At 36.4% G+C, this 26,017-nt stretch overlaps 1 protein-coding gene across 4 annotated transcripts in view; it reads left to right on the forward strand.

Annotated features, from left to right (window-relative positions):
• Window positions 1-26,017, forward strand: part of LOC105468525 (TATA-box binding protein associated factor 2) — a 119,710-nt gene that overhangs the window by 66,516 nt on the left and 27,177 nt on the right. For 3 of the 4 annotated variants that reach the window (XM_071067881.1, XM_071067883.1, XM_071067884.1), the window contains 7 exons: window positions 7,474-7,667; window positions 9,358-9,497; window positions 11,916-11,985; window positions 13,938-14,047; window positions 23,369-23,598; window positions 25,259-25,414; window positions 25,894-25,999. In XM_071067881.1, the coding sequence (XP_070923982.1) occupies window positions 7,474-7,667; window positions 9,358-9,497; window positions 11,916-11,985; window positions 13,938-14,047; window positions 23,369-23,598; window positions 25,259-25,414; window positions 25,894-25,999 (1,006 nt within the window). The remainder of the gene's footprint in view (window positions 1-7,473; window positions 7,668-9,357; window positions 9,498-11,915; window positions 11,986-13,937; window positions 14,048-23,368; window positions 23,599-25,258; window positions 25,415-25,893; window positions 26,000-26,017) is intronic. The other variant, XM_071067882.1, reaches the window with a different exon arrangement.

Genomic DNA, 26,017 nt, shown 5'->3' on the forward strand with positions numbered 1-26,017 from the left:
AAAATAAAAAATAAAAAAGTTTTAACTGGGTTAATTCAAAAGACCAGTCTTCAAACTCTGAAATTCTTTCTTCTGCTCGGTCTAGTATGTTGTTAAAGCCTTCACCTGTGTTTTGAAATTCTTTAAGTGAATTTTTCATTTCCAGAAGTTCTGTTTATTGCTTTTTAAAAAATACATCTATCTGGTCTTTCATCTCCTGAATTGTTTTTCTAGTTTCTTTGTGTTGGTTTTCCACTTTCTCTTGTGTCTCATTGGGTTTCCTTGCAATCCATGTTTTGAATTCTTTATCCATCATTTCAAAGTTTTCATTTAGGTTAGGATCCACTGATAAGTGAGCTAGTGTGTCACAATATTGTTTCTTCATGATGCTGGAGTTGTGCTCATTCCTTCTCATCTGTAGCTGTTGTCACTTCTGATTTTTGAATTTACTTTCGTTTGGATGGGACTCCCTCTCCCCTCCCACCTTGAGGGTGCGACTGTAGAGTATATTGGGTAGGGTATTTTTTTTGGCTGGGTTTCTATTGTATTGGGTTATGCAGTTCAGCCTACAAGCCAGTAGGTGGTGCTTACAGGTAAGAGCCAGCTGTGGTAAAAGCAGATGGGTGTGTACTTGATCTTTGTTTACTGTGTGGTACTCTTTTTTTTGTTTTAGCCCTGACGGGGGTGGCTGGTGAAGCTCCTAGTGAATGCACTGAAGTCTCTGCAGGAGGGCTGCACTAGCTCCAAGTCTTAGGCAGGAACGTGATCTCTTTCCCTGTCACACTCTTGTTCTGGGGCTCATAACTCTCCATGCAGATACACACTGTATCTGTCTCCAGGCCATAGTGTGAGTGAGAATCGCAGAAGGCACCTCTCCCCCCGCTCTCCGCTGGAGTGGTTTCATGCTGGACTCCTCACTCAGCCCAGTACAGACAGCTTTGTGGCTCTCGCCTGTTCTCCAGTGTGGTAATGCTGCTGCTTTGAGCAGAGAGGGGAAAGCGCTCCATCTTTTGGCACAAGCAGGTGGGTGTCAGCTGTGGTGCTGTCAGCTGACTGGGTCAGCTTAAGTCCAGACTCGATGGACCTAATAGACATTTACAGATTATTCTATCCAACAACTGCAGAATATGTATTTCTCCTCTGCACATAGAACATTCCCCCAAATTGACCATATGCTTGGCCAGAAAGCAAATCTCAGTACATTCAAAAAAATCAAAATCATATCAAGTATCTTCTCAGACCACAGTGGAATAAAATTAGAAATCAATACCAAGAGGAAAAAATAAGGAGTTTTTCAATAGGTAGAGGAAGGAGAAAGGTGCCCTGGGGTTAAGAACATATTAACAAAAGTACAAGAGGCATGAAAATGCAGTGTGTTAAAGAAAGAGAAAAGTTAGTGATGCACCTTCATGGTAAAGGGGTACAAAGCTGGAGGTAGTGGACTGGACAAGGCAAACCTCCAAGCCCAGAGCCTGTAAATGGCCTGCTTGATGGTGTATGGGAATCCTCAGGCAGTAACAACTGAGTTGGTGACAGAATACACAGGTGGTGGGAACCCCAGGGTTGATCACAGGCCTGTCAGCATAGGCTCTCAGAAGGGCTCTGGCTGGCAGCTGAAACAGTTGGGTGGGAGCAGGGTGGCCACGCTGCTATTCTTTTGCTGAGGAAGGCAGACTCCCTCAGCTGGAGCAATGGAGGCTGGCTGCTGTGGGATGCGTGACCTGCTTGCACTTCCCTTTTACAGGAGTGGTGGTGTATTTTGCTGTTGGGGACATGCAAACATGCTCAGCCTCCCCCTCTCTCCCTGGCCTTGGGGTGGCAGTGTGGCATCTGTGGTGGCCTATGGTGGTGACAACTGCTGTGGCAGGAGCCAAAGGGCAGGTCCCTGGCTTCTTGGGGCTTGGCTCTCACAACACTGGACCACAGCCAAAATATACATGCAGTGGCAGGGCGGCTGTGCTGTGGACCCAGCGCTGAAGAAGTGGGAACCTGTTTAGCAAAGAGTAGCTGAAGCAGACTTCCTGCCTGCTCCTCTCTACTGTGCTGCCGTATCTGTCTTTGGGTTGTGTGAAAATACCGGGCCTGCCTCCTCCTCCCCTGGTGGGGCAGTAGCAGCTGGCACCTGACTGCTCAAGGACCAAAGCCTGTGGGATTCCACGTAGACTCCAGCAGTCTCTCTACAGTCTCCAGGCAGCTCTCTGTATTAGACTGGAGGCCTGAGGGGCCAAGAGGACTTGGCTCCCTGTGGCTAGGATTGTAAAAGTTCTTAGTAGAAGTGTGGAACCCCAGGGATCTCTCACTCACTCATCCTTTCCCCACATCAGGGAGCTTCTTCCAGCTCCACACTTGCCCTGGTTCAGCTGGCTGCCAGGCTTTGCTCTCCTCTGCTTTCCATGATTCCCATTGCTTCTCTGATGAATTCCAGCATGCCCTCTTAAGATGATAATAGTTGAAATGTTCATATTTACTTGCTACTTTGATTCCTGTCTGTGAGAGAGGCTCCCACTAGTTGCTTCTAACCAACCATCTTGAACCAGAACCTCAGTGTTAATATTTTATATCACTATTTCTATATTTTTATTTCATTTTAGATACTTTTCCTCCACAAAGTTTTATCAGTCACATTATAAGAATTGATGAGATTGGAAGGTAGTCCTATATCCCCCTGTTGTCAGTGGCTGTCAGTTCTGTCTCATATGAATTAAATTTGTGGAGGCTTACTGAACCAGAAGATATATGCAGGTGTGTGTAAATATGTGTAGGCATGTAAATCAGAAAGCATGCGTAACACTTTTTTTAATGATTCTGAGAGCTCTTCTCTACCCTATTTATATACTTTTCCGGAAGAGGTTATATGTACCTACATATATCATGTATCTTCCATCAGCAACTTTTTTTGTTATTTTTTTGAGAGAGAGTCTTGCTCTGTTGCCCAGGCTGGAGTGCAGTGGTGCGATCTTAGCCCACAGCAACCTCTGCCTCCTGGGTTCGAGATTCTCCTGTCTCAGCCTCCCGAGTAGCTGGGATTATAGGCATCTACCACCACACTCAGCTACTTTTTGTATGTTTAGTGGAGATAGGGTTTCACTATATTGGCCAGGGTAGTCTTGAACTCCTGACCTCAAGTGATCTGCCCACCTCAGCCTCCCAAAGTCCTGGCATTACAGGTATGAGCCACCGTAAGTCTTCACTGGTAAGCAAAGCTTCCATAGACTATCCAGCCTTATTCATGCTGTAGCTTTATGATGTAAAATATTTATACCCTTTCATGTCTAACAGGTTTTCTCAACCATGGCACTTCTAACATTTTGGGTTGGATAATTGTTGTGGGGGTGTCCTGTACCCAGCAGCATGTTTAGTAGTATCCCTGGCCTCTACCCATTAAACGCTCTTAGCACCCCTTACCTCAGTTATGATATCCAGAAATCTCTCTAGACATTGCCAGAAAGTCTGAGGGGCAGAATTGTGTTGAGAACCACTGATGTGTAGGGATAATATTAAGAAATATATAAATAGTTTATTAGAACAGATAAATCACTAAGTAGGTTAGCTGAGATAAAGTTGTAAAAATGAATTTATTTGTGAAGTTAAATTGAATGTAATATCATGGTTGTAGTGTATATCACCAAGCATAAGACTTCATTCTTCCTTTCAGCAGCTGTGATACCTGCATCATCTTTTCTATTTCAGTGACCTAGTTCAGGCCTTTGTTATTCTCTGGACTCCAGAAAAAACTCTGTCATCTTGAGCAAATTACTTAATCTCAGTGTCTTAGTTTCTTCTTCTATTAAGAAAAAGGGTGTTATTAATAGTACCTCTATCTCATAAGATTTTTATGGAGATTACACAAGATAATACATATATAGCACTTAGAAGAATCCCTCCAGTTATTTTGCCTATCATTAGCAATTGCAACATTATCATCATTCCTAGCTTAATATCCCAATACCTTTCCTCTTAAAATATTGTTGTAGTTAAATCAGAGTAGTCTTTGTGATGGAGCCCACCTGAGTTTCTTTCCTCCTTATAAAAATTCCCTCCTTAAAAACCTTCAAAGACTGTGCAGTGCTTATAAGTAAATTTATGCATGGCATTCAAAAACATTTTGAATGTTGGTGGTCCCAGTCCACGTCTCCAGCTTTGCACATCTTTTCTGTGAAGTTGCATCAGTAACTTTTCTCTTCCTTTAACACACTGCATTTTCATGCCTCTTGTCCTTTTGTTAATGTTGTCTCCTTAACGCAAGGGCGCCTTTCTCCTTCCTCTACCTATTGAAAAACTCCTTATTTTTCTAAGATCAGTATATCCTCCTGATAGGATGCATTGTTTCATTTTGTTTCATTTTCTTGACTCCTGGAACAATTTGATTACTTTTCCTGTCTTCTTACTCTTGTTTTCTATTTTGCTTGCAAATAAACTAGTTCTTGTCTTGAAGAAGTCGTCTTATCTCTGTGCCTCCAGAACACTTAACAAGTACTAGATGCCTATATTTATGTATTCATTTAATTGTGTCTGTGTGTCACAGTCACTTTCTCAATCATTATCTGGCTACTATTTAGGAAGTATTTAATTTCTCTCCTTTAATCAGAAAGCCCACAGAACTTATTACATTGTATAATAGCAAAAACACAACAAGGGAGATAATTAGATTTAAATTTCCTCTCAATAACCAGATGTTTTATTTCCTTTGAGAACTGTTATACCTGACCTTCTGCCTTCTGGATTTAAAATATGTATTTTTTAAATAAAAACATTAATTAAAAGCATTTTGGTAAGATTCTTTCCTTCCTAGTCTGCTAGTTTAGTTTGGCCTTAATTTTTAGTGTTCCTTTTTTCCCCAATACTTGAATTTCTTTTACTTGAAGAAATTAGAATTTAGGATGGTGGCAAATCACATTATAGTCAAATGGAAAAGGAAAATGTTTTATACATTATGTCATTTTTTTTGTGGAGTGTTTATATAATTTAATTCCTTTATACTACTTTCTAATTTGTATAGTGATTTTACTCACCTTAAATTCTTTGAAATGTGCCTATTCCTGTGGTTTAAGGTGTTTGTCAACCCTTGTTTGACAAAAGTAAGACACAGAAATTGAGAGTCTAAAATTACACAGGGAATGTAATCTGGGAATTGTGCTGTAAGGCCCTGCTACCCATTTGTGTGGTGATGTTTTTAGTATTACCATGCTACCTTACAGCATGCCATTATGCTTGTCATCATTTATGATTTTGTGTGGCACACACTGGTATATTATTAAATTTTATACTTCAGTATTGTTGTAAGGCTCATTGTGTGTTCATTTTGAAAAGAAGGCTTATCAGTTTTTATAGTCAGATGCTGTAAATTAAGTAGTTTTATATGACTTAGTACCTCAGAATACTAAGGATAACATAAATGCAAATAATAACTACAATAGGTAACACTAATAGTTACTAAGTTCTTGTGTGTTCCATGCCTTATGCCAAAACATAGATGATCTAATATCCCCACCAGACCGCTGAAATAAATACTATATTTATTTATTTATTTTATTTTAATTTTTTTGAGACGGAGTCTCGCTCTGCTGCCCAGGCTGGAGTGCAGTGGTGCAATCTCAGCTCACGGCAACCTCCGCCTCTCAGGTTCAAGCAATTCTCCTGCCTCAGCCTCCCAAGTATCTGGGATTACAGGCATGTGCTACCACACCCTGCTAATTTTTGTATTTAGTAGAGACAGAGTTTTACCATGTTGGTCAGGCTGGTCTCAAACTCCTGATGTGATCTGCCTGCTTCAGCCTCCCAAAGTGCTGAGATTACAGGTGTGAGCCACCACACCTGGCCTATTATTATTATTTTTTGAGGCAGATTCTTGCTCTGTCACCCAGGCTGGAGTGCGGTGGTGCAGTCTTGGCTCACTTGAGATGGAATCTTGCTCTGTCACCCAGGCTGGAGTACAGTGGTGCAATCTCGGCTCACTACAACCTCTGTCTCCTGGGTTCAAGTGAGTCCCATGCCTCAGCCTCCCGAGTAGCTGGGACTACAGGCGCCTGCCACCACACCTGGCTAATTTTTGTATTTTTAGTAGAGATGGAGTTTCACCCTGTTAGCCAGGCTGGTCTCTAACTCCTATCTTAAGTGTTCCACCTACCTCTGACCTTAAGTATTCCGCCTACCTCTGCCTCCCAAAGTGCTGGGATTACAGACGTGAGCCACCACTTCCAGCCTTAAATACTATTATTGTCCCAGTTTTCATGTGAGAAGATTGAGGCTTATAAAAGTTAAGATCTTGAGTTACCCAAAGTCACATGATTGTTTTCTGTGGTTCCAGTAAACTGAAGCTATAGAAATTAAAATTTCAATCATTATAGTGGTCTGAAAGCAAAACTTTATAGTGAATACTTTTGGGGTATTTTTTCTTTGGTGGTGTTTGTTTGTATGTGCCTTCTTTTTTTTTCCTGCCCCGTATTTGAACATAAAAATGTTTAGGGACTGTGCAATATGTGTGTCAATGTGAGCTTCTGCCTCCACAGTAGAAATCAAAAGGGGGCAGGTATTCTTCTTCCAGTCCCTTGGCAGTTTGTGTTAGCACAAAATATTCTCAGCATGCTGATAGAATTCATTTGCTTGCTCCGTGTTGAATTTCCCAGGCCACAGCATCTGATTTGCTGAGTATAAATCAAGCCACATCCAGGTCACTTTTCAATAAATTGCTTCTGTGAGAATTGACTGCCATATAGATTAGGATTTGTTTTTTTTTAATGGCTTCCTTCTCTTTTCTGCTTCTCTGACTGGAACTCCCACATCAACCCTCCAGTTTCCTTATGCTTTCCCTCCTATTTTCTATCTCTTTTTTTTTTTTGCTGAAAACTTTGGGATTCTTTTTTCTGTTTTATATTCCAATTTAATTTTGATCCTTATTTCCTGCATGTTTCTTTCTTTTTAAAATAATGTTATGCTATTGGAAGGCATACCTTAATTGATTATTTCTCAGACAATATTAATGATAGCTTTTAAATTTTTTTGTTCCCTACTGGTTTTCTTTTCCTTGAATTCTCTGTTTCTTCCATGTTGGTTTTTTGTTTTTTGTTTTTGGATTTTTTTTTTTTTTTTTTTTTGGTCTTTGTTCTGGTGTCTATTTTTTATTTTGATGCTTCCTTCAAATATCTGATGATCATTGCTTGTGTGTTAATATGTTAAAGTATAGCATCAAATTTGAAACTGTGTTATAGCAATACTGTAGTCTCCTTTTAGAAGTATCTGGCTAAGTTACTGTAAGAGTACCTGAGAAGTAGTGAGTATTTATTCAGTAAGCTAATGTATCGTTATAGTGAATCTCTTTCACTGTTTTCAGAGTGACTGTATGCAAAGGGTGGAGTTGAATATTTACCAGAGGACTTGCTTGTGTTTTGGGAAAAATTTTATTTTATCTAAAATATAATTGTACAAATTTTATTTTGTTAATTTTGATCAGAAGAGTTAATTTTGTTATCTTCACTTAATTTTTCTTTGGCCTAGTTTTCAGATAACTATTATCGTGCAGAAATGATTGATGCCCTGGCCAACTCTGTTACACCTGCAGTCAGTGTGAATAATGAAGTTAGAACTTTGGATAACTTAAATCCTGATGTGCGACTCATTCTTGAAGAAATCACCAGATTTTTGAATATGGAAAAACTTCTTCCGAGTTATAGACATACCATCACTGTCAGGTAGGATTAAATTCCTTACTTTAAACTTATTCTTATAACTATAAAAGAAATTTATTTTCATTGTAGAAAATTGGGAAATATAGTAAAGTAAAGGAGAAAACTAAAATTCTGTATGATTCTACCACCCACAGATAAATTATTAGTATTTGGAGAATGTCCTTATAAATTTTTTCTCTCTTTAATTACATAAATTTTTAATTACTTGAGATTATACTGTATATGTAGTTTTTGTATTGTTTATATCATAAATATTTTCTCATGTCATCACAAATTCTTCATAAGCATTGCTTTGATGTCTGCATACTCTTTTTCCCGTTGGATTTTGTATAAACATTCTCTATTGTTAGCCTTTTTTTAAGATGACTTTTCACTTTTACCAGCTTTATATGGCTGTCAAGAAGTTCTGCCAATTTAAGAGTTTGCTCAAAGTTGATTCAAACATAAACAATTTTAACTTTCCATATAGCGAATATATTACTAAAACATTTGGAGAAAATATTTAAATTATATTTTATGTTAAATACTTCTTTTTCTGAAAACTATTCCTGTTACAAGTATAATGACACTTGAAACTTTGAGTTTGGGAATTTGTTTTCTTTTTTTCTTTCTGGTTTTTTTTTTTTTTTTTTTTTTTTTTTGAGACCGAGTTTTGCTCCTGTTCCCCAGGCTGGAGTGCAATGGCTCACCACAACCTCCGCCTCCCGTGTTCAAGTGATTCTCCTGCCTCAGCCTTCCGAATAGCTGGGATTACAGCCATGCACTACCATGCCTGGCTAATTTTTGTATTTTCAGTAGAGATGGGGTTTCACCGTGTTAGTCAGGTTTGTCTCGAACTTCCAACCTCAGGTGATCCACCCACCTTGGCCTCCCAAAGTGCTGGGATTACAGTCGTGAGCCACCACACCCGGCTGGAATTTGTTTTCTTTTAACAGAATTTAGATATTAATTTTGAATTTTTATCATTGCAAAAATTTATTATAGCTATATGTCACTTAACAACAGGCGTATGTTCTGAGAAATGAGTCATTAGGCAATTTTGTTGTTTATGCAAATGTCATAGAGTATATTTACACAAACCAAATGGTGTAGCCTGCTGTATACCTGGGCTTTATGGTATAGCCTATTGCTCTGTTGCTCTTAGGCTATAAAGCTGTATAGCATGTTACTATACTGACTGTCGTAGGTAATTGATAACACAGTGGTAAGTACTTACATATTTAAACATATCCAAACATATGAAAGGTATGGTAAAAATATGGTATAAAAGATAATAAATGGTACCCCCGTATAGGACATTTATCATAAGATAAATGGAGCTTGCAGGCCTGGAAGCTGCTGTGGATTTATCAGTGAGTGAGTAGTGAGTGAATGTGAAGGTGTAGGACATAATTATTGTATACTACAGTGGACATAATAAACACTGTGGACTTAGACTACACTAAATATATTAAAAACATTTTTTCTTCAGTGATAAATTAATTTTAGCTTGCTAAACCGCCATTGTATATGCAGTTCATCATTGACTAAGATGTCTTTTATGTGGCATGTGACTCTATTACAAAATTGAAGGTGGATTAAAATCACATCAGTTTTTAAATTGATTGCCACAAAGGAATCTCTAATGTCTAGGAAACAAATTGATTCATAATACCTCAGTGAAAGTAGTTAACATACGTATTTTTTTCCCTAGTTGTTTGAGAGCCATACGGGTACTTCAGAAAAACGGACATGTGCCAAGTGATCCAGCTCTTTTTAAATCTTATGCTGAATATGGCCACTTTGTGGACATTAGGATAGCAGCTTTGGAAGCAGTTGTTGATTATACTAAAGGTAATACTTTAGAAATACATGCTTTTATCATTTTAGAAAGAAATATTTACTTTTTAAAGCCTGTGTTACTTATTGGGGTTTTCATAATAGTACAGTACAGATATTTTAATTTTAAATTCTTGACTCAGTGATTTAGAAATCATCTTTGATAAATGTAGAATTCACATAACAGTTAATAAATGAGGGAAAGGAATAAAATTATAGGCATCTTTAGCCTTTCCAAGAAGTCAGTGTTCATCCTGTAGCTTTAATTGGATGTTATTTTAGGAAATAGAAGATTTTTGGGGAAATTTCTATGAAGGATTCAAGAAAACATCTCACACCTGTGTAAAAATTTGTGTCTGTGAAGGTAGAGGATTAGACATAAACACAAACTTCAGTAGAGGAATTAGGCAAGGCATCATGAATATGGAAAAAACATAAGGCCAAAAAATCGCTAAGAGAAGAATACACATATATATATATATATATTTTTTTTATTTAGGGGAGAAGGATACAGAGATGGAAATGTGAAAAAGTCATGAAGAATAGAGCAGGTAGAAGACGAGCAGTAATCTAAGAAATAACAGAATACTCTGGGACTGTGTAAATGAAGCAGACCTATAGTAGTTTCTGATGAAATTTTAATTTTTAAGGCTAAGGGAAAATGTGTGAGTTTCTAGGACTATCAGAACCAGATTATTGTACAAGGCAAAAGAATAGTATGGCCTCCGAATTCTTTAGAATATGAAGAATCAAAAGACAGTGAACAAATGGCTATGTCATTATTAGGGAAAATTATGCCCCAAGATTTTCTGCCTTGCCAAAGTTGTGTTGCTCATGTAGCCTTGGAGAATTAGAACTGCATCTCTTATGTAACATTCTTAAAAACATAACTCCCAAAGATAATTTTCAGCTGACCTGGATGTGAGTCAAAATAATAACTCAAGACTGGTGAAAATGTGAAATGAAAGAACTGGTGATGAATAACTATGCCTGTCAAATACTTAAGCTTAAATATTTGTTAAACTGATTGTAAAATTTAATGTGTATTTCAAAAATAATTTTAAAAAATTATGAAAATAGAAGAAACATGTAAATGTAATCTAAGTCTAAAATTCCAGATTCTAGCACTAAAATATGAGAGGAGTAAAAAACTTAAAATATGCTAAACTTTCGTCTGACTGTGGAAAGAGAAGAAGGGTTGAGAGAAGTTCTTCAGTAGATACTGGTCCATTTTTAAGTAGGGAAAAGTATACTCAAATCTTTGTAATTTTTGGTAAATTTGTGTAGAAATACTTGTTTACAGTCAGAAAATAAAGAGTAATAACATAATGTGTATATTCTTATGTGTTGATCTAACTTCGAAAAGGACTGTCATTTGTGCTTCGTTTTTATTGAAGGTTTAAAATATCCTTTCCTGTTAGAAATAATTATGAAAACAGTGATTTTGTTGTTAAATGTATTTTTTGGCATGAAAGAAAATGTAATCCTATATCCGTCTCCATTTCTGTTTTGACAAGTTTTGAGATCCACCAAATATGCCATTGTTGCCAGTCTTTCCCAAGATGTATGAATGGTTTTTAATGTCTCGTAAATATGAGTAAGATTTTATGAACTTGTACTACCTGAAATGAAATAGAATACTAATATTAGGATTTTCAAAAGAATGCTAAACTTAGATATAATTTAATTGTGAAATGTGAATCTACATTTCACTTTTGTTCATGTCTAAATGTGAACTATGACTTTAGACTTCATGTTTTGTTAAATTGTAAATTTAAATATTGATACTCAAGTTAGAAAATGGAAGAAATGAAAAGTATTGCGAATAAAATTCTGAAGACGCAGCTTTTCAAATTATGAAAGCAAAACTTGTTTGAAAAGGTGAATGGAAATAGCTAGTCATTTTATGTCAACTATATTCGTAGCACTATTTTTGTAACTGCCTTTTATATTATGCTTGAAAAGTAAAACTGTTCTTTAGTCTTAAATGGAAGAAACCACTTGGGCAAAAACAGTGGACTATACTATATAATATAGTTGAGATACCATTGAGTGTCAAACCTCTCCATCATTTAGGCATCTAGGAAAACAATTGTATTTAAACAGATTTTGTCCAGTTAATCATCTGTAATTTAGGGTTCTTAATTACAACTTGCTTTATGTTATGCTTGCCATTGGTTTGAACTTTAGTAAAAAAATATATTCTTGATGCAACTTTATGTCTTGGCTCTAATATATAGCTTGATACTTATAAAACTTACAAAGTGGCTCATTGCATAAAAATGTAAGAGCTTACCTGTAACCTTCAACTCTGATTGAAAACTCAGCTAAGGCAGACTCCTAAATATTAAATGTAAACTCCCTGCTTATCACTCATTATTCATTATTTTATTTGGTATAATTAACAACAAATATATTTTCTTTTATTTTCAGTGGACAGAAGTTATGAAGAACTGCAATGGCTACTTAATATGATTCAGAATGACCCTGTACCCTATGTAAGGTTAGTTCATGTGCTATGATGCTATGATATTTTGTAAGTCCTATAATGAACTGAGTAATTTCAGATTAAGCATAAAATGCTTGTTTATGATTTTTGAAAATATGGAAATATCTTTTGCATTTATTCATGTCCTTTTTTAATTTGATTTTCAACATAAATTTTTTTGAGATGGAGTCTCATTCTGGCCCAGGCTGGAGTGCAGTGGCGTGATCTCGGCTTACTGCAACCTCCGCCTCCCAGGTTCAAGCGATTCTTCTGCTTTAGCCTCTCCGGTAGCTGGGATTACAGGCATGCACCACCACACCTGGCTAATTTTTGTATTTTTAATACAAAATTAAACCACACATGTTGGCCAGGCTGGTCTCGAACTCCTGGCCTCAAGTTATCCACCCCCTTGGGCCTCCCAAAGTGCTAGGATTACAGGCGTGAGCCACTGCACTCAGCTAAAAAAAATAAAATAATAAAATAAAATAATTATTAGCAGACCTTACTTGGCATTTAGAGTAATTTGGGTGACTTGGAAAGCAGCCAGACAGAAACTTCACTTTTCTTCTTCAAGCAAATTAAAAGTATAACAACTTAAAATGCAATAAAGAATAAACTCACATTTTGAAATATTTTATTTACCTATATTACTGATCGGCTCTTACAAATAGAGTATGAGGCCTGAAGGAGAGGAATTGTGTTTATATATAAAGATGAAAATATGGATATGAAATATCCATAAAGATTTATATCGCCATTTATATTACCTATCTGTAAATTGCATTCTGTAATTACATTTCACTTTTATTCTTAAAACCCTTCAGTAGTCTTATTTTACACAGTCTTAAATTTCAAAGCACAAGAGGATGTTAACAGAATCTACATCTTTTAGGTTTATAGACATTAAATTGCAGCCAAAAGGGGTTAAATTATTTACAATCTGGCAGTTTCACTTTTCTCCCATCTCTTTCTCAATTACAAATCCAATTTGATGTCTTACTACCATCAATTAAATGTAAAAATTTCCCCAATTCACCTTCTTTAAAGTTTTGCCAACCTCCATAAGAATTACAACCCAATTTCTTTCTCCCTCACTTATATCCAAGCATTGCAGTTACTCTTAGTAATTTCTCAAACTTGGTCCTAGAGCTGATGTTGATGCTTTCATTAAATGCTAGACTACTGCAGTAGGTTTCTTCTCCTTTCTTTTCTCTAGCCTTTGATGGTGTCTTCTACTCATAGCAGTGGATGTTTTCTTTTCCAAATTTTGTTTTCATTGCATTGCCCTATATTTTAGAGAACTCCATAATATGTTCAGGTAGCCTCTCATATGAGATAAAAACTCCCACTAGTAGAGTTTAAATGTTACCCTCTAGTAGGATACTCTTCTCAACCTCAGCTTGTTTTAAGGAAAACTTTTTACAGTCTTTATATTTAAAATACTTCTGCACATTTCCATGTTTTACAAATATACTATAGTAATCACATATATGTTCATTTTATTATCTCGAATATAGACTTATTGGTCTATATATAGATTTTTTTGCTCTGTGTTAAGATTTTTATACTTACCAATCATTGTACATATATCTAAGCAGAGTGGAATGTTCATTTTAGAAAGTGGGATGGGAAAGATTGGTTAGGATTATGTGGAGTCAGGTTTTAGAAGATCTCATCACACAGTAAGGTGATTTTAGAAAGACCAAATCCACCAGAATTTTTTTAAATTACTCTCTTATCCAAACCCCAGAGTGTTTCAGTGAAAAAACAAGTAGTAAATATTCAGGATGTGACATGGTGTCTTTGGAAATTAAACTAAATAAACGCAAAGCAAGATTTAAGAGAGAAAGTGATAAAATAGGAAGGAGAAACTACAGATAATTTTTCAATGTTCATGGTGTCTCCTACTCATAGCATCTGTCAGTAAATGGTCAGTGAAACTTTGATTTTTTTTTTTAATCTTTCAGGCATAAGATTCTCAACATGTTGACTAAGAACCCACCATTTACTAAGAACATGGAGTCTCCCTTATGCAATGAAGCCCTGGTAGATCAACTTTGGAAACTTATGAATTCTGGTGAGAGAGCAGTGATTTAAATTTTTTTTATTATTGTTATTAGAGTAGTTTGATTTTACAACAGGTTTTCAATTCAGTAGCATTTAGAACTAAAGGTAAAAGTTGAGATTTTTTTTTTCTTTTAAGTAGACTATCACACCTTCACAGTGGTGGCTGTGATAACATTTATTAAGGATACTCACTTTACTCCATAGGGTGGTTAAGGAAACAAAAATATTTATTTATATGAAAGTGTCAAATGGTTAAGGTGCTATAAACATCAGCCTGCAAAGTATTATTATTATTTCAGAAAGTTACAAAGGAGTGAAAAATGTCTTCTCACATCTTTCCCTGACCATCTAGTGGCCTTTTCCAGAGGTAACCAATTTTTTGTGTATCCTTCCAGAGGCAGTCAGTGCATATAGAATAACATACAGACTGTATTTTTTCAAAGTACTTACTGTTATTGTTCTGTACTGTGGAGATCATGATATCTCATCACAGTTTTTATTTTTTAATTTATTTTTATTTTTTTGAGATAGAGTCTCTGTCGCCCAGGCTGGAGTGCAGTGGTGTAACCTCCACCTCCCAGGTTCAAGTGATTCTTCTGCCTCACCCTCCTAAGTAGCTGGGATTACAGGCATGCGCCACTATGCCTGACTACTTTTTGTATTTTTAGTAGAGACAGAGTTTTACTATGTTGGCCAGGCTGGTTTCAAACTCCTGACCTCAGGTGACCCACCCTCCTTGGCCTTCCAAAGTGGTGGGATTACAGGCGTGAGCCACTGCACCCAACCTTGTCACAGTTTTAATTTACATTACTTGAGTGAGGTCAAGAGCTAAGAAACAGTGCTTAGGAGTGCTAGCTCTGGAACCACTTTGCAAAGGGTTGAATTTATTTATTGTGTGATTTGTCTGAACTGTTGTCATTTGTAAAATGTAGGTGATAATGATACCTACTTCAAATCGAATTAAATTAGTATTTGTAAAACACAGTGTCTGGCTCATATTGAATACTCAAAAATGTTATACTAGTATAATGATAGTTATGCTTCTCATATATTTGAGCTATTTGTATTTCTATTTTTGCAGGTTATTCATATTCTTTGCCATTTTATTTAATTGAATTATTGATTCTTTTCTATTGATTTATAAATGTGTATATTTAAAGAAAAATTGCCTTATGTCTGTGATAGGTTGAAATTATAATAATGGTTTTGGTTTAAAGATTCAATAAAAAGCTAGGCTGAAATGTGTTTTGCTTAAAGATAGCAAGAGTTGTTGCAGATAGATAGTGGGAGAGCAGTGGATATTTATGCAATTTTTTTTTTTTTTTTTTTTGAGACAGTCTTGCTCTGTTGCCCAGGCTGGAGTGCAATGGCACGATCTCAGCTCGCTGCAGCCTCTGCCTCCCAAGTTCAGGCGATTGTCCTGCCTCAGCCTTCCGAGTTGCTGGGATTACAGGCGCCCACCACAGTGCCCAGCTAATTTCTGTATTTTTAGTAGAGACGGGATTTCACCATGTTGGCCAGGCTGGTCTCGAACTCCTGACCTTGTGATCCACCGCCTCAGCCTCCGGAAATGCTGGGATTACAGGCGTGAGCCACCATACCTGGCCTATCCAAATATTTAAAAGTTTTGAGTACGTCACTTTATTTGCTCTTTATAATATTGGAAAATAACTTGTCCTGCCTGTCTCATTAGTAGCTACTTCACTGACTCACAATTAAATACCAAATTTTAATTCTTTTATTTTATTACTTAGTTCACTAATATTGAGATGTTAAGTGGTTGTATAACTTCTGTTTTTCGGTTTCATAATAATAGTGCAATACCACCAAGTAAAGACACCATAGTAGATATTTATGTGAAATATAATAAAATTGAAAATAGGATAACCTTGTCCTCAAGGTCTTTAGAAAACAACACATAAAACCAGTTTATACTAAAATATTGCTTATTTTTTTCCTAATGTTTTCTTTAATCTCTGAAAGAATAATTGCTGCTTTTTACATAATGTTTTATATTTGCTACCTTTGGCTACCTTAAAAGATATTATTATTTGTGCTATTTAGACCCAGGGTATTAACACATAAGTTCAGGAACTTACAAAGGTTCATTCAGCAGTTCATATGTGGCAGTAACTCTGCTGTATTGAATATCTTCTTAACCAGAATACATGATTCCTTGATCATGATAAGTTACAAATTTAAAGAAAGCATAGTGAAATATGAAGAATTCTTTTATTATTTTCTAAAGAAGATGTTTTGGACAAAATAAATATGTGTTCAAGATTAATGAGACAATTTTTATAAAACATTTGAAGCTCATTGGAAGGTTTGATTATATGAATGCAAGTTCTGGCTGATGTTTAGTATTTAATTTTAATAGTGTGCAGTGTAGTACAGTTCTGCTTTGGTTTAAAATTCTCTGCCAATATCTAAACCAGTGAGATCAGTGAGGCTATAGTCATAAACAGTTTATTACTCAGTTTTTCAGATTTATAAATGGAATAGTATGAACAATGGGAGTGGCATGAATAATTGGGAGGGTTAAAAAAATGTTTTTCTAGAACACTGGACTAGATAGTGAAGATGGACAAGAGAGAATTGTCATTTCCTTTCCAAGTCTGAACCTTTGGGATAAATGAATGAATCTGATCTAAGAAATCCTTCTTTTATTTGATTAAAAAATCATTAATGGTAAAAGTAATATAATCATGTTACAGAGTTTATCTGAAAAAACTACAAAGAAAGGAAATATTACATAATTCTGTTACATCAACACTATTAAGATTTGGGTATATTTGGCCTTTAGGAAAAAATAATTGTGTGTGTGTGTTGTGTTACATAGTTATAGTTGAAATAAAAGTTTTAAAACAGCATTTTACCATGAGAATTTTTCACATTGCTATATTCTTAATGGTTATTGTTTTAAGAAATGGTAGTGAGGGTTCATCAATAACAAAAGGAACTAGAACATCATCTAGGTCCCCAAATCCAGTGGAACCCTGCCTGCTCCTCATTTTGGGGCTTCTGGGCTATCTAGTCACTTGAGATAAGCATTATCTGGGAAACAAAAACTGTGAACAATGCAGATGTAATTATATTCATTTATTTCTCTCTTTCTACAAAGTGGATTTGAGGTATATTGACTTCACCTAGTTACAAAATTTACTGAACCAATTTAAAATATATAGGAGAGAATATCATGGCTGTTCAGAAGGATCATCTTATCATGTGCTTTTGAAGAATTAGAGTTTGTTTTCTTATTCTGAAGAATCAGAAACTTTTCAACAAGAGAGAGAAATTGTGGTTGGGCTTACAGAAGCAGGATTTCAAAAATTGAAATCAATTTGAGAGTGAGACAGAATGATACTCATGACTTTTAAAAATTCATATGCCATTCAGTTAATACTAGTACTCATTTTAGAAATATTCTAGGGGAATTTGGAGCTGAGAGACTGGTACAGAAACTGAGGACTCTTGGTAGCTGAATCACTTTAGTGACCATACCCCAGAGGGAAGGCTGTCAGACTTAAACTTTTTGAGATCTCAGGGCTGCCTGGTTTCTGCGTGTTTCTTGGTGTGTAGTAACTCCACTTAGCCTTAAATTCTGGGAGGTACTCTGGTATCTTTCCAACAGTTTTTGCTTTGTAAATATATACACACACCGACCTATATATGTGTATATTCACTCATACACATGTCAGATATCTTAACCCATTCTGTATGTAGTTTAATTTTTCATATACATATTTATCTTCAGCATTTTGTTTTTAAAATTTTTAAAGCTTAAAAGTTTAAAGAATAATACAATGCATAATCATATACTTTCAGCTTGATTCACCAGTTAAAATTTTACCATTTACTTTATCTCCTTTCCTTCTGTTTCTTTATATTATATTTATACCCTGTTTTTTTCTGAATCATTTGAAAATAAATGGCATCATGATCCTCTTCCCAATAGTATATACTCCTGAGAATAAGGTCATTGTACATATCCACAATATGATCATCAAACCCCACCCAGTATATAGCCCATATTCACAGTTCCCAAGTTGTTTCCAAAAATGCTCCTTGCAATTCCCATGACAGCTTTTAAATTAATGCTCCACAGAAATATAGTAAACATTTTTAAAGACAAGGATCTTTTACATTATATGGTCTTTGTCCATGGTTGCTTAAGATTCTTAAATAAATAGGTTTATGTTTAATTGAAAATATTTGCCAGGGGCAGTCATTTTTAAAGGTTTCACATATTAATTCACTAGTTTTTTCTTGAGCACTTTCTGTTTGCCACTATGCTACGTTTTCTGTGTATTAACTAAGTATAATGGAAAGAGAGACATAGGAACAGATACATTATAATATGAAGAGATAGTTGCTAAAGAGAACAAACTATTTGGGGAACCCAAAGAAAGGAGCCATGAACCCTGTCTGGAATACTAAAAAGTTCATGGAGAGGTAGTATTTGAGCTAGCTCTTAATGAATGGAAAGGAGTTTTCCAGCAGGATAAATACATTTTGAGGTGGTAGAATTATATATATAAAAGCCTCATGTTCTGAAGGAGTGTTGAGAAAATAGTATTATCTGGAAAGATAGATTAGAATCTAAATGCGAAGGGACTGGGGAGTTTAGGTTTTATGCTCTGGGCAATGAGGAACAGGTGTTGTTAGAACCAGGCTGACTTTGGTTAGCTGTGTGTGGTAGCTTTTTTCCACACAAAGAAATGATTTTCCTCTTCCAAAGGAATATGTATCAAAATTCAGAACATATATGATCCTGCCTTTATTAAGTAAGATACTGAATTACAGGCCAAAATAACAGTAATTTTAAAATACATTAAAAAATTAAAACCTAAGAATTGGAGATTTTTATTGGTGCTTCATATTTAATTTAAGACATAAATACTTTTGCTGGTCTTGCCTAATTGGGTGTTTTTTTAATATCTGAAGAAACAGATCTTCATTGAGGAGATAGTATCTTTGACTCTTTATCATTATGAAGGAAATTTTAACTGTTGCTTCCACATTGACCTTTAGTGTCTGGCTTCCACATTGACCTTTAGTGTCTGGCATATTACTATAAGAATGACATGAAAACATGAATTGTTCAAGTCATTGAATGCTGTTTATTTACATCATAATTTTTAGTGTTTGGAAATTTACAGCTACACTCAAGGGGGTAGAATGAGGGACAACTTCTAATTCGGTTTGATAGGATTTGCTAGGTTTCAGAGTAAGAAAATAAACAGTTTTGATATTAACATCAAAAGGTTTCAAAGTTCTGTCCCACCATCTCTCTCTCCCTAATACCTTCCTTCTTAGGAATGGAAATGGTGGAAGAAAATTAAAACATACTGATTCATCTGCTTAGGAAATTATATATGTATACACACACACATAAATAGAAATGAATTTGCTGTTTTTTTAATTGTAAGATGGACAGAACAGTCAGGATAGTAATACCCAGTGGAAATTGTATTTCTGGCTTAACTGTGTACAAATTTCTAAGCTTCAGTCATCAATAAAGAGTGCTGGATTTATTCAGAAGTGTCCTGAAAACAGTGGCTTTCAAAGTGAGTTTTCTTCTTAGCAGCTTTTTTAGTTGATCAGTTGTTTGTTTGTTTGTTTTTGAGATGGAATCTCACTCTGTCATCCAGGCTGTTGTGCAGTGGTACGATCTCGGCTCACTGCAAGCTCCGCCTCCCGGGTTCACGCCATTCTCATGCCTCAGCCTCTGAGTAGCTGGGACTACAGGCACCCACCACCACGTCCAGCTAATTTTTGTATTTTTAGTAGAGACTGAGTTTCACTGTGTTAACCAGGATGGTCTCGATCTCCTGACATCGTGATCCTCCCGCCTCGGCCTAGTTGATCAATTTTAATAGCAGTTACCTCAGAAAATGAAGAGATGATTTTTCGGTAGGATCAGATTTACTATTTTGGTGGTGTTTGTCTCAAGGCACTTTCTGATTTGAATAGACAACATTAATACTGGGTTTCTTACTTCTTGAATGTTGTTGTTCTGATTCAGATAAACAGGGTTGGTCTCAGAGTATAACTGCTAATGAAGACAGGATGAATAGCAATTTTCCTGGGAGGAGAGACTAGTGACTGTTATTTTGTCGTATGTGATCATTCGTTGCCATAAGTGATAGGGAGAGGGGAGGTAGCTGGAAGATGAAAGATGGGTCTTCAGAATACTGTAACTGAAGGCAGAAATCAGAGGCTGTTTCAGGGCCTCTCTCTAATGGGATTGATTGACTTGGAATCATCGAATTTTAGACCTGATGAGGGGGTCTTAAAGATCATCTGAGTGAACTACTCTAATCATCTCAGTTATAGCCCAGACAGCTGACTTGCCCAAGGTCACAGAGCTAACAGGCAATTAATTAGAAGTGTTTTTCTCCCATTCTGTCTCTCAACTTAATTGAAATATACTAACGTACTAACATGACAACCATCTTAAGATTTTATTCCATGATTTTGAAATACAATGAAATTTTGGCTTTTATCTCTATTTTTTTGCTCTCTCTTGTAATTTTAACAAAAGTACTGCTATTCATTTTTTAGCTCCCTTGTAGTCCCCAATTTTAATATGTAAGTTCATTTTTAGGAGACAGAAAACACTATCAAGAACCTCCCTCAGGAACAAAACAGTGGTGTCCATTCCTTTGTCCAAATTAGAAGTCTAGCAAAACCAAAAACCCACATAGAAATAAAAAGTAACCAAAATCATATTGGAGGGCTTCAGTGCACTTAGCAGCCTTTACTGTGCTGCCTAATCATCCTTAAGCTGATGTTCCAAAACCAAATAAAAGCCCTAGCTCATCAAAATACACATACTCAATTTGTCTTTTAAAATTAACATATATATTTTTAAATGTTAAGGAATTCACAATTGAATGACTCATTTTGAGATCTTCGACAGCATATAAAAGTTCAGGCTGGTTTTTGCACACACATGATTAAGCAATATTGATCTTCAAGGTTTAATTTTCTTCCAAACAGCAAATATACTCTAAACTGTTCTATTTTTTTTTTTCTTTTAACTGATAAAATGGCTAAGATTCACTCCTTTTCTTGTTATACCCGTGGATAGAGAGATACAGCTGCTCTGGATTGCTTACTCCTGGCATTTCTTCCCTTCCCTCAGAGGGTTGAGACCGTCTAGCCTTTGCTAATAGAAGCCCCCAGGAATCTGATAACCTCCTCTCTGTGGAGCGTCTATATATGTAAAATGCTTTGAGGAGGAGAAATGAATGCCTACAAAATAATACTACCTCAAGCTGTTGAAGTGTCCACATATGCATATTCCAGGAAGGGAAAATGGGTTTCCAATGTAAAATTCTTGCTTTTACTGTGTCATGTTTTTTCCATTACTTGGTTCTCTGTAGCTCTTGCCTCTCTCTTGCTTCTGCCAGTGTTATATGTCACACAGCAGCAAAACTGAAAATGTCTCAAGTAGGAATGATGAGAGCTGTTTCACAACATTATAGCATGCACAGTGGCCTAGTACAATGCACTCTCTAGTATGAAAGTGAATTTACAATTTTTCCTGTTGCAGATTTGCATATAATTAATAGCTACCTGTTAGAGTAAATGTGATGAGAATTACTATTAGTTGATAATGTATTTACTTATACTAATATTTGTTGTTGACAACCACAAAGTTTAATATTTATGATATCCAAATTTTTTCCTTTTTGTTTCTCCTTTTTAAATGTGGTACTCTTTGGAAACAACAGTTCTTGGTAAAAATTAGGTATTTATAGGGCCTTCCTTCCCCCCTTCCGTCTCTCCCTTCCTTTCTTTCTTTATTTTTTGAGACAAGGTCTCACTCTGTTGCCCAGGTTTGAGTGCAGTGGTGCAATCTTGGCTCACTGCAGCCTCCGCCTCCTGGGTTTAAGCGATTCTCCTGCCTCCCCCACCCAGGTAGCTGGGATTACAGTCATGCGCCACCACACCCAGCTAATTTTTGTGTTTTTCAGTAGAGAGAGGGCTTCGCCATGTTGCCCAGGCTTGTTTTTAACTTCTGAGCTCAAGCCATCTGCCCACCTCGGCCTCCCAAGGTGCTGGGATTACAGGCATGAGCCGCCATGCCCGGCCGGGCTTATTTTTCTTCTCAAGAAGAATATCCACTTTTCTTCTTTTCACTTATTCTATACTCTTCAAGTCATTTAAAATTCTGACTAGAAACCATAGAGGTTGTGTAATCCTAGTTGACAAATTTCATCTTTTCAGTCTATTTGATGACAATATCTACTGGAGTGTTCTACTGGGGAGAAAAGGAAGGTGAAAAAACCCTGGTATCAATGTGCTGTGATCTGTCATTGCTATGGGGTAAGGTATGACTTGAGACCAAAACTCCTATTTTGGAGATGAAAAAACTGAGACTCAGAGAAATGGAAAGAACTTGCCTCTAGTGTCTGAACTAGGAGAAACCGAACTTCTACCCAGGCAGTTATTTTCTAGTCAAGCCCATGTCTACTGCCCGTTGTCATGCTTGTGGTTTGCTTATTTCTGTTATTTAAAAATCAGAAATAAGTTCTCACTACAGTAACACAAATATAAAGGTGTTTAGCAAAATATTTTCCTCCTCTTCAATAAGTCCAATAGTAGTTGCATGGTTTCTTACTATATGTAAAACCTGAAAGTAGTAAGTTCTAGAGATCAGAAAATTTGTTTCCATGATAGGGAATGTAAAGGCTCATGGAGGCTGTCTTCCTAACAGGCTGTTAATGAAGAGAATCAGACAAGATGAACAGAGAATGAGTGAATGTGGGATAATTACTGAGGAGAGAGAATAAAAAGGAAGATTTAAGGCTACAAAAAATACGATTTTTGGGGCCGGGCGCGGTGGCTCAAGCCTGTAATCCCAGCACTTTGGGAGGCCGAGACGGGCGGATCACGAGGTCAGGAGATCGAGACCATCCTGGCTGACATGGTGAAACCCCGTCTCTACTTTAAAAATACAAAAAACTAGCCGGGCGAGGTGGCGGGCGCCTATAGTCCCAGCTACTCGGGAGGCTGAGGCAGGAGAATGGCGTGAACCCGGGAGGCGGAGCTTGCAGTGAGCTGAGATCCGGCCACTGCCCTCCAGCCTGGGCGGCAGAGCGAGACTCTGTCTCAACAACAACAAAAAAAAAAAAAAAAAAAAAGACAATTTTTGGAATGTTAGATTTTTGGTTCATGTCTAGTATTCATTTTGTAAGATGAAAGGTGTGATAAAGGTTTTTCCAGTTATAAAGTTCCTTTTGTTGTACAGGTTCTGGGACAGTTAAAATGTATGAATCAATGTGCATGTTGACTTAATTCTTTATTACGTACTTTTTAGGTACTTCACATGACTGGAGGTTACGGTGTGGTGCTGTGGACTTGTACTTCACACTTTTTGGCCTCAGTAGACCTTCCTGTTTACCCTTGCCAGAGCTTGGGTTGGTTCTTAATCTAAAGGAGAAAAAAGCTGTCTTGAATCCTACCATAATTCCAGAGGCAGTAGCCGGCAACCAAGAAGCTGCAAATAATCCAAGCAGTCACCCACAGCTAGTTGGATTTCAGAACCCTGTAAGAATCACATGTATTACAGAAGATGTAGTTTCATTATATAGAGCCATCTAGAGAAGAGAATTGTTTCCTGTGAACTAGTGAATTTTATAGCCACTAACACAGTTTATTGTGTCCTTTGAAAACATGCTGGCTGACATTTGATTAGCACTGTGCAAATTATAAAATGCTACTGGCAACTATAAAACTGCACATAACAAATGATGTGCTCCTGGTCCCTTTACTCCTATTGTGATAATCTAATGATTTTTTTTATACTTGAACATAGAATTTCTTCTCTGAGTAGCAAAAGATAGAAATGAATATTTAACCTTTTTTTTTTTTTTTTGAGACAGAGTTCCATTCTTGTTCCCCAGGCTGGAGTGCAATGGCTCAATCTCAGCTCACTGCGACCTCTGCCTCCTGGGTTCAAGCAATTCTCCTGCCTTAGCCTCCTGAGTAGCTGGGATTACGGGTGATTGCCACCATGCCTGGCTAAGTTTTTGTATTTTTGGAAGAGACGGAGTTTCACCATGTTGTCCAGACTGGTCCCAAACACCTGACTTCAGGTGATCCACCCACCTTGGCCTCCCAAAGTGCTAGGATTACAGGCATGAGCCACCACACCCAGCTGAATATTTAACCTATTACATATTAACCCATCTTGTCCCATATGTGTTAATGGCAAGCCATGTGAAAACAGGGGCCTTGTCTTTTTAAAATTGTTGCTCTGTGTAATGCCTAGCACAGTTCTAAACATATGATAAATGCCTGGCAAATGCTTGTTGAATGAAATAAAGAATGAATGAATGAATGACGAGGTAAATTAATAATCTGCTGATTTGGGAGGAGACTGTGTGTTACATTTTAAAACGTTTTATATATATACACACAGACACACACACACACACAGAGATATATATATGTTTGTTTGCCTTCAGAGAAGCTTTTATTTCTGCCTCTGTATTATAAAATTACCATTTTGTAGAAAGACTTATAAGATACATATTAATCATTTTACTGTAATTTAAAGGAATTTTTCCTGAAATGTTTTTTTATTGATGACAAAATGTCTCCAATACTTCAAGCTTCATTTTTCACCAATATTTAGACCAGATTACTTGCCTGGCAATTCCCTACTGGTGTTTTGACACTTTAAATTGCAGATTCTCTCTATGCTAGTTAGTAATAGTTCATGTTAAATTTGCTTACTCACCTAAATTTTCTGAAGTATCATCATACTTATTTGTTGTCGATTTAAAATATGTCCTAGAGTTTGGGTTATGAAGAAGTAAGACAAATACTTACATAGAAAAAAAAAGTCTCATTAAAGAGCTCTTTCAGATCTACATATTTATCAGCCTGTGAAAATGGATATATTTATAATTCTTGCTCATATATGTTAATTAATCCACATTCACACTGCAGGTTAAGAGGAGAAAATGCATCAAAGGACATGTTCTTTGGGGAAAGCTCTGAAAGTTCACTTAAATACCTCCCTTCTCCCCCTAAAAAAGACCAACAGACAAGAAAAGATTACATTTATTTTAAGCCCATTGCTGATAATTTCTAGCCACTGGGCATGCTCTAATCTGCATGGTTGCTATAGCTATTAGTTTTCAGCTGTAATATGAGCTACTCGTTTTCAGAAATCTAATTTTCATCTTGAATATTGCCGCAGGAAGATGATCACCTTGCCAAGGAAGCATCATGTAATATATCAGCTCATCAGCAGGGAGTGAAGAGGAAGTCTGATACACCACTGGGGTTCCCACTAGAACCTGGTCAAATACTGGAGAAGAATGAGGATAGCAGTAAAGTCAAACTCAAAATCAGAGTAAGAAATACAGGTTAAACCTGTATTAACAGTGTAGGATATTCACCTTCTTGTAAATCTTTTTGAATACTTGCAGTGGTTTTTCCTTAGCAGGAACACATGCGACAGACTGCATTATAAAACTCAAATGTCCTTCTGAGACATTCGAACCAAGCATTTAACTTATATTATCGCATAATTCTTCTCTATTTGGGGGAGGAACTATGTGTGCACGTTTCACCACAACTCATCACTTTTTCCCACAAAATAGGAGTAGATTTTAGTTGCTATTACATTTCCAGTAATTTCTAATTGGAGGCTGGACCACAAAAATTTTCTTTCTCTTAATATCTTTGAAGAAAGAAACTACTTTTTACTTTAAGATTATATGGGGGTATATCCTATGGCCTCTCTGCTACTTTTCCTAAGAGCTAAGATCCAAACATAACGTGATGTAATGGTTCTTTTGTTCCTCTGTTTTATGTGTGTATGTGTTTTAGTTTTCAAGTTCTCAAGATGAGGAGGAGATTGATATGGATACTGTTCATGATAGCCAGGCCTTCATTTCCCATCATTTAAACATGCTTGAAAGGCCGTCAACTCCGGGTAAGATTAGTATTCTGC

This window comes from Macaca nemestrina, chromosome 8, assembly GCF_043159975.1.
Source record: "Macaca nemestrina isolate mMacNem1 chromosome 8, mMacNem.hap1, whole genome shotgun sequence".
Classification (NCBI taxonomy): Eukaryota; Metazoa; Chordata; class Mammalia; order Primates; family Cercopithecidae; genus Macaca; species Macaca nemestrina.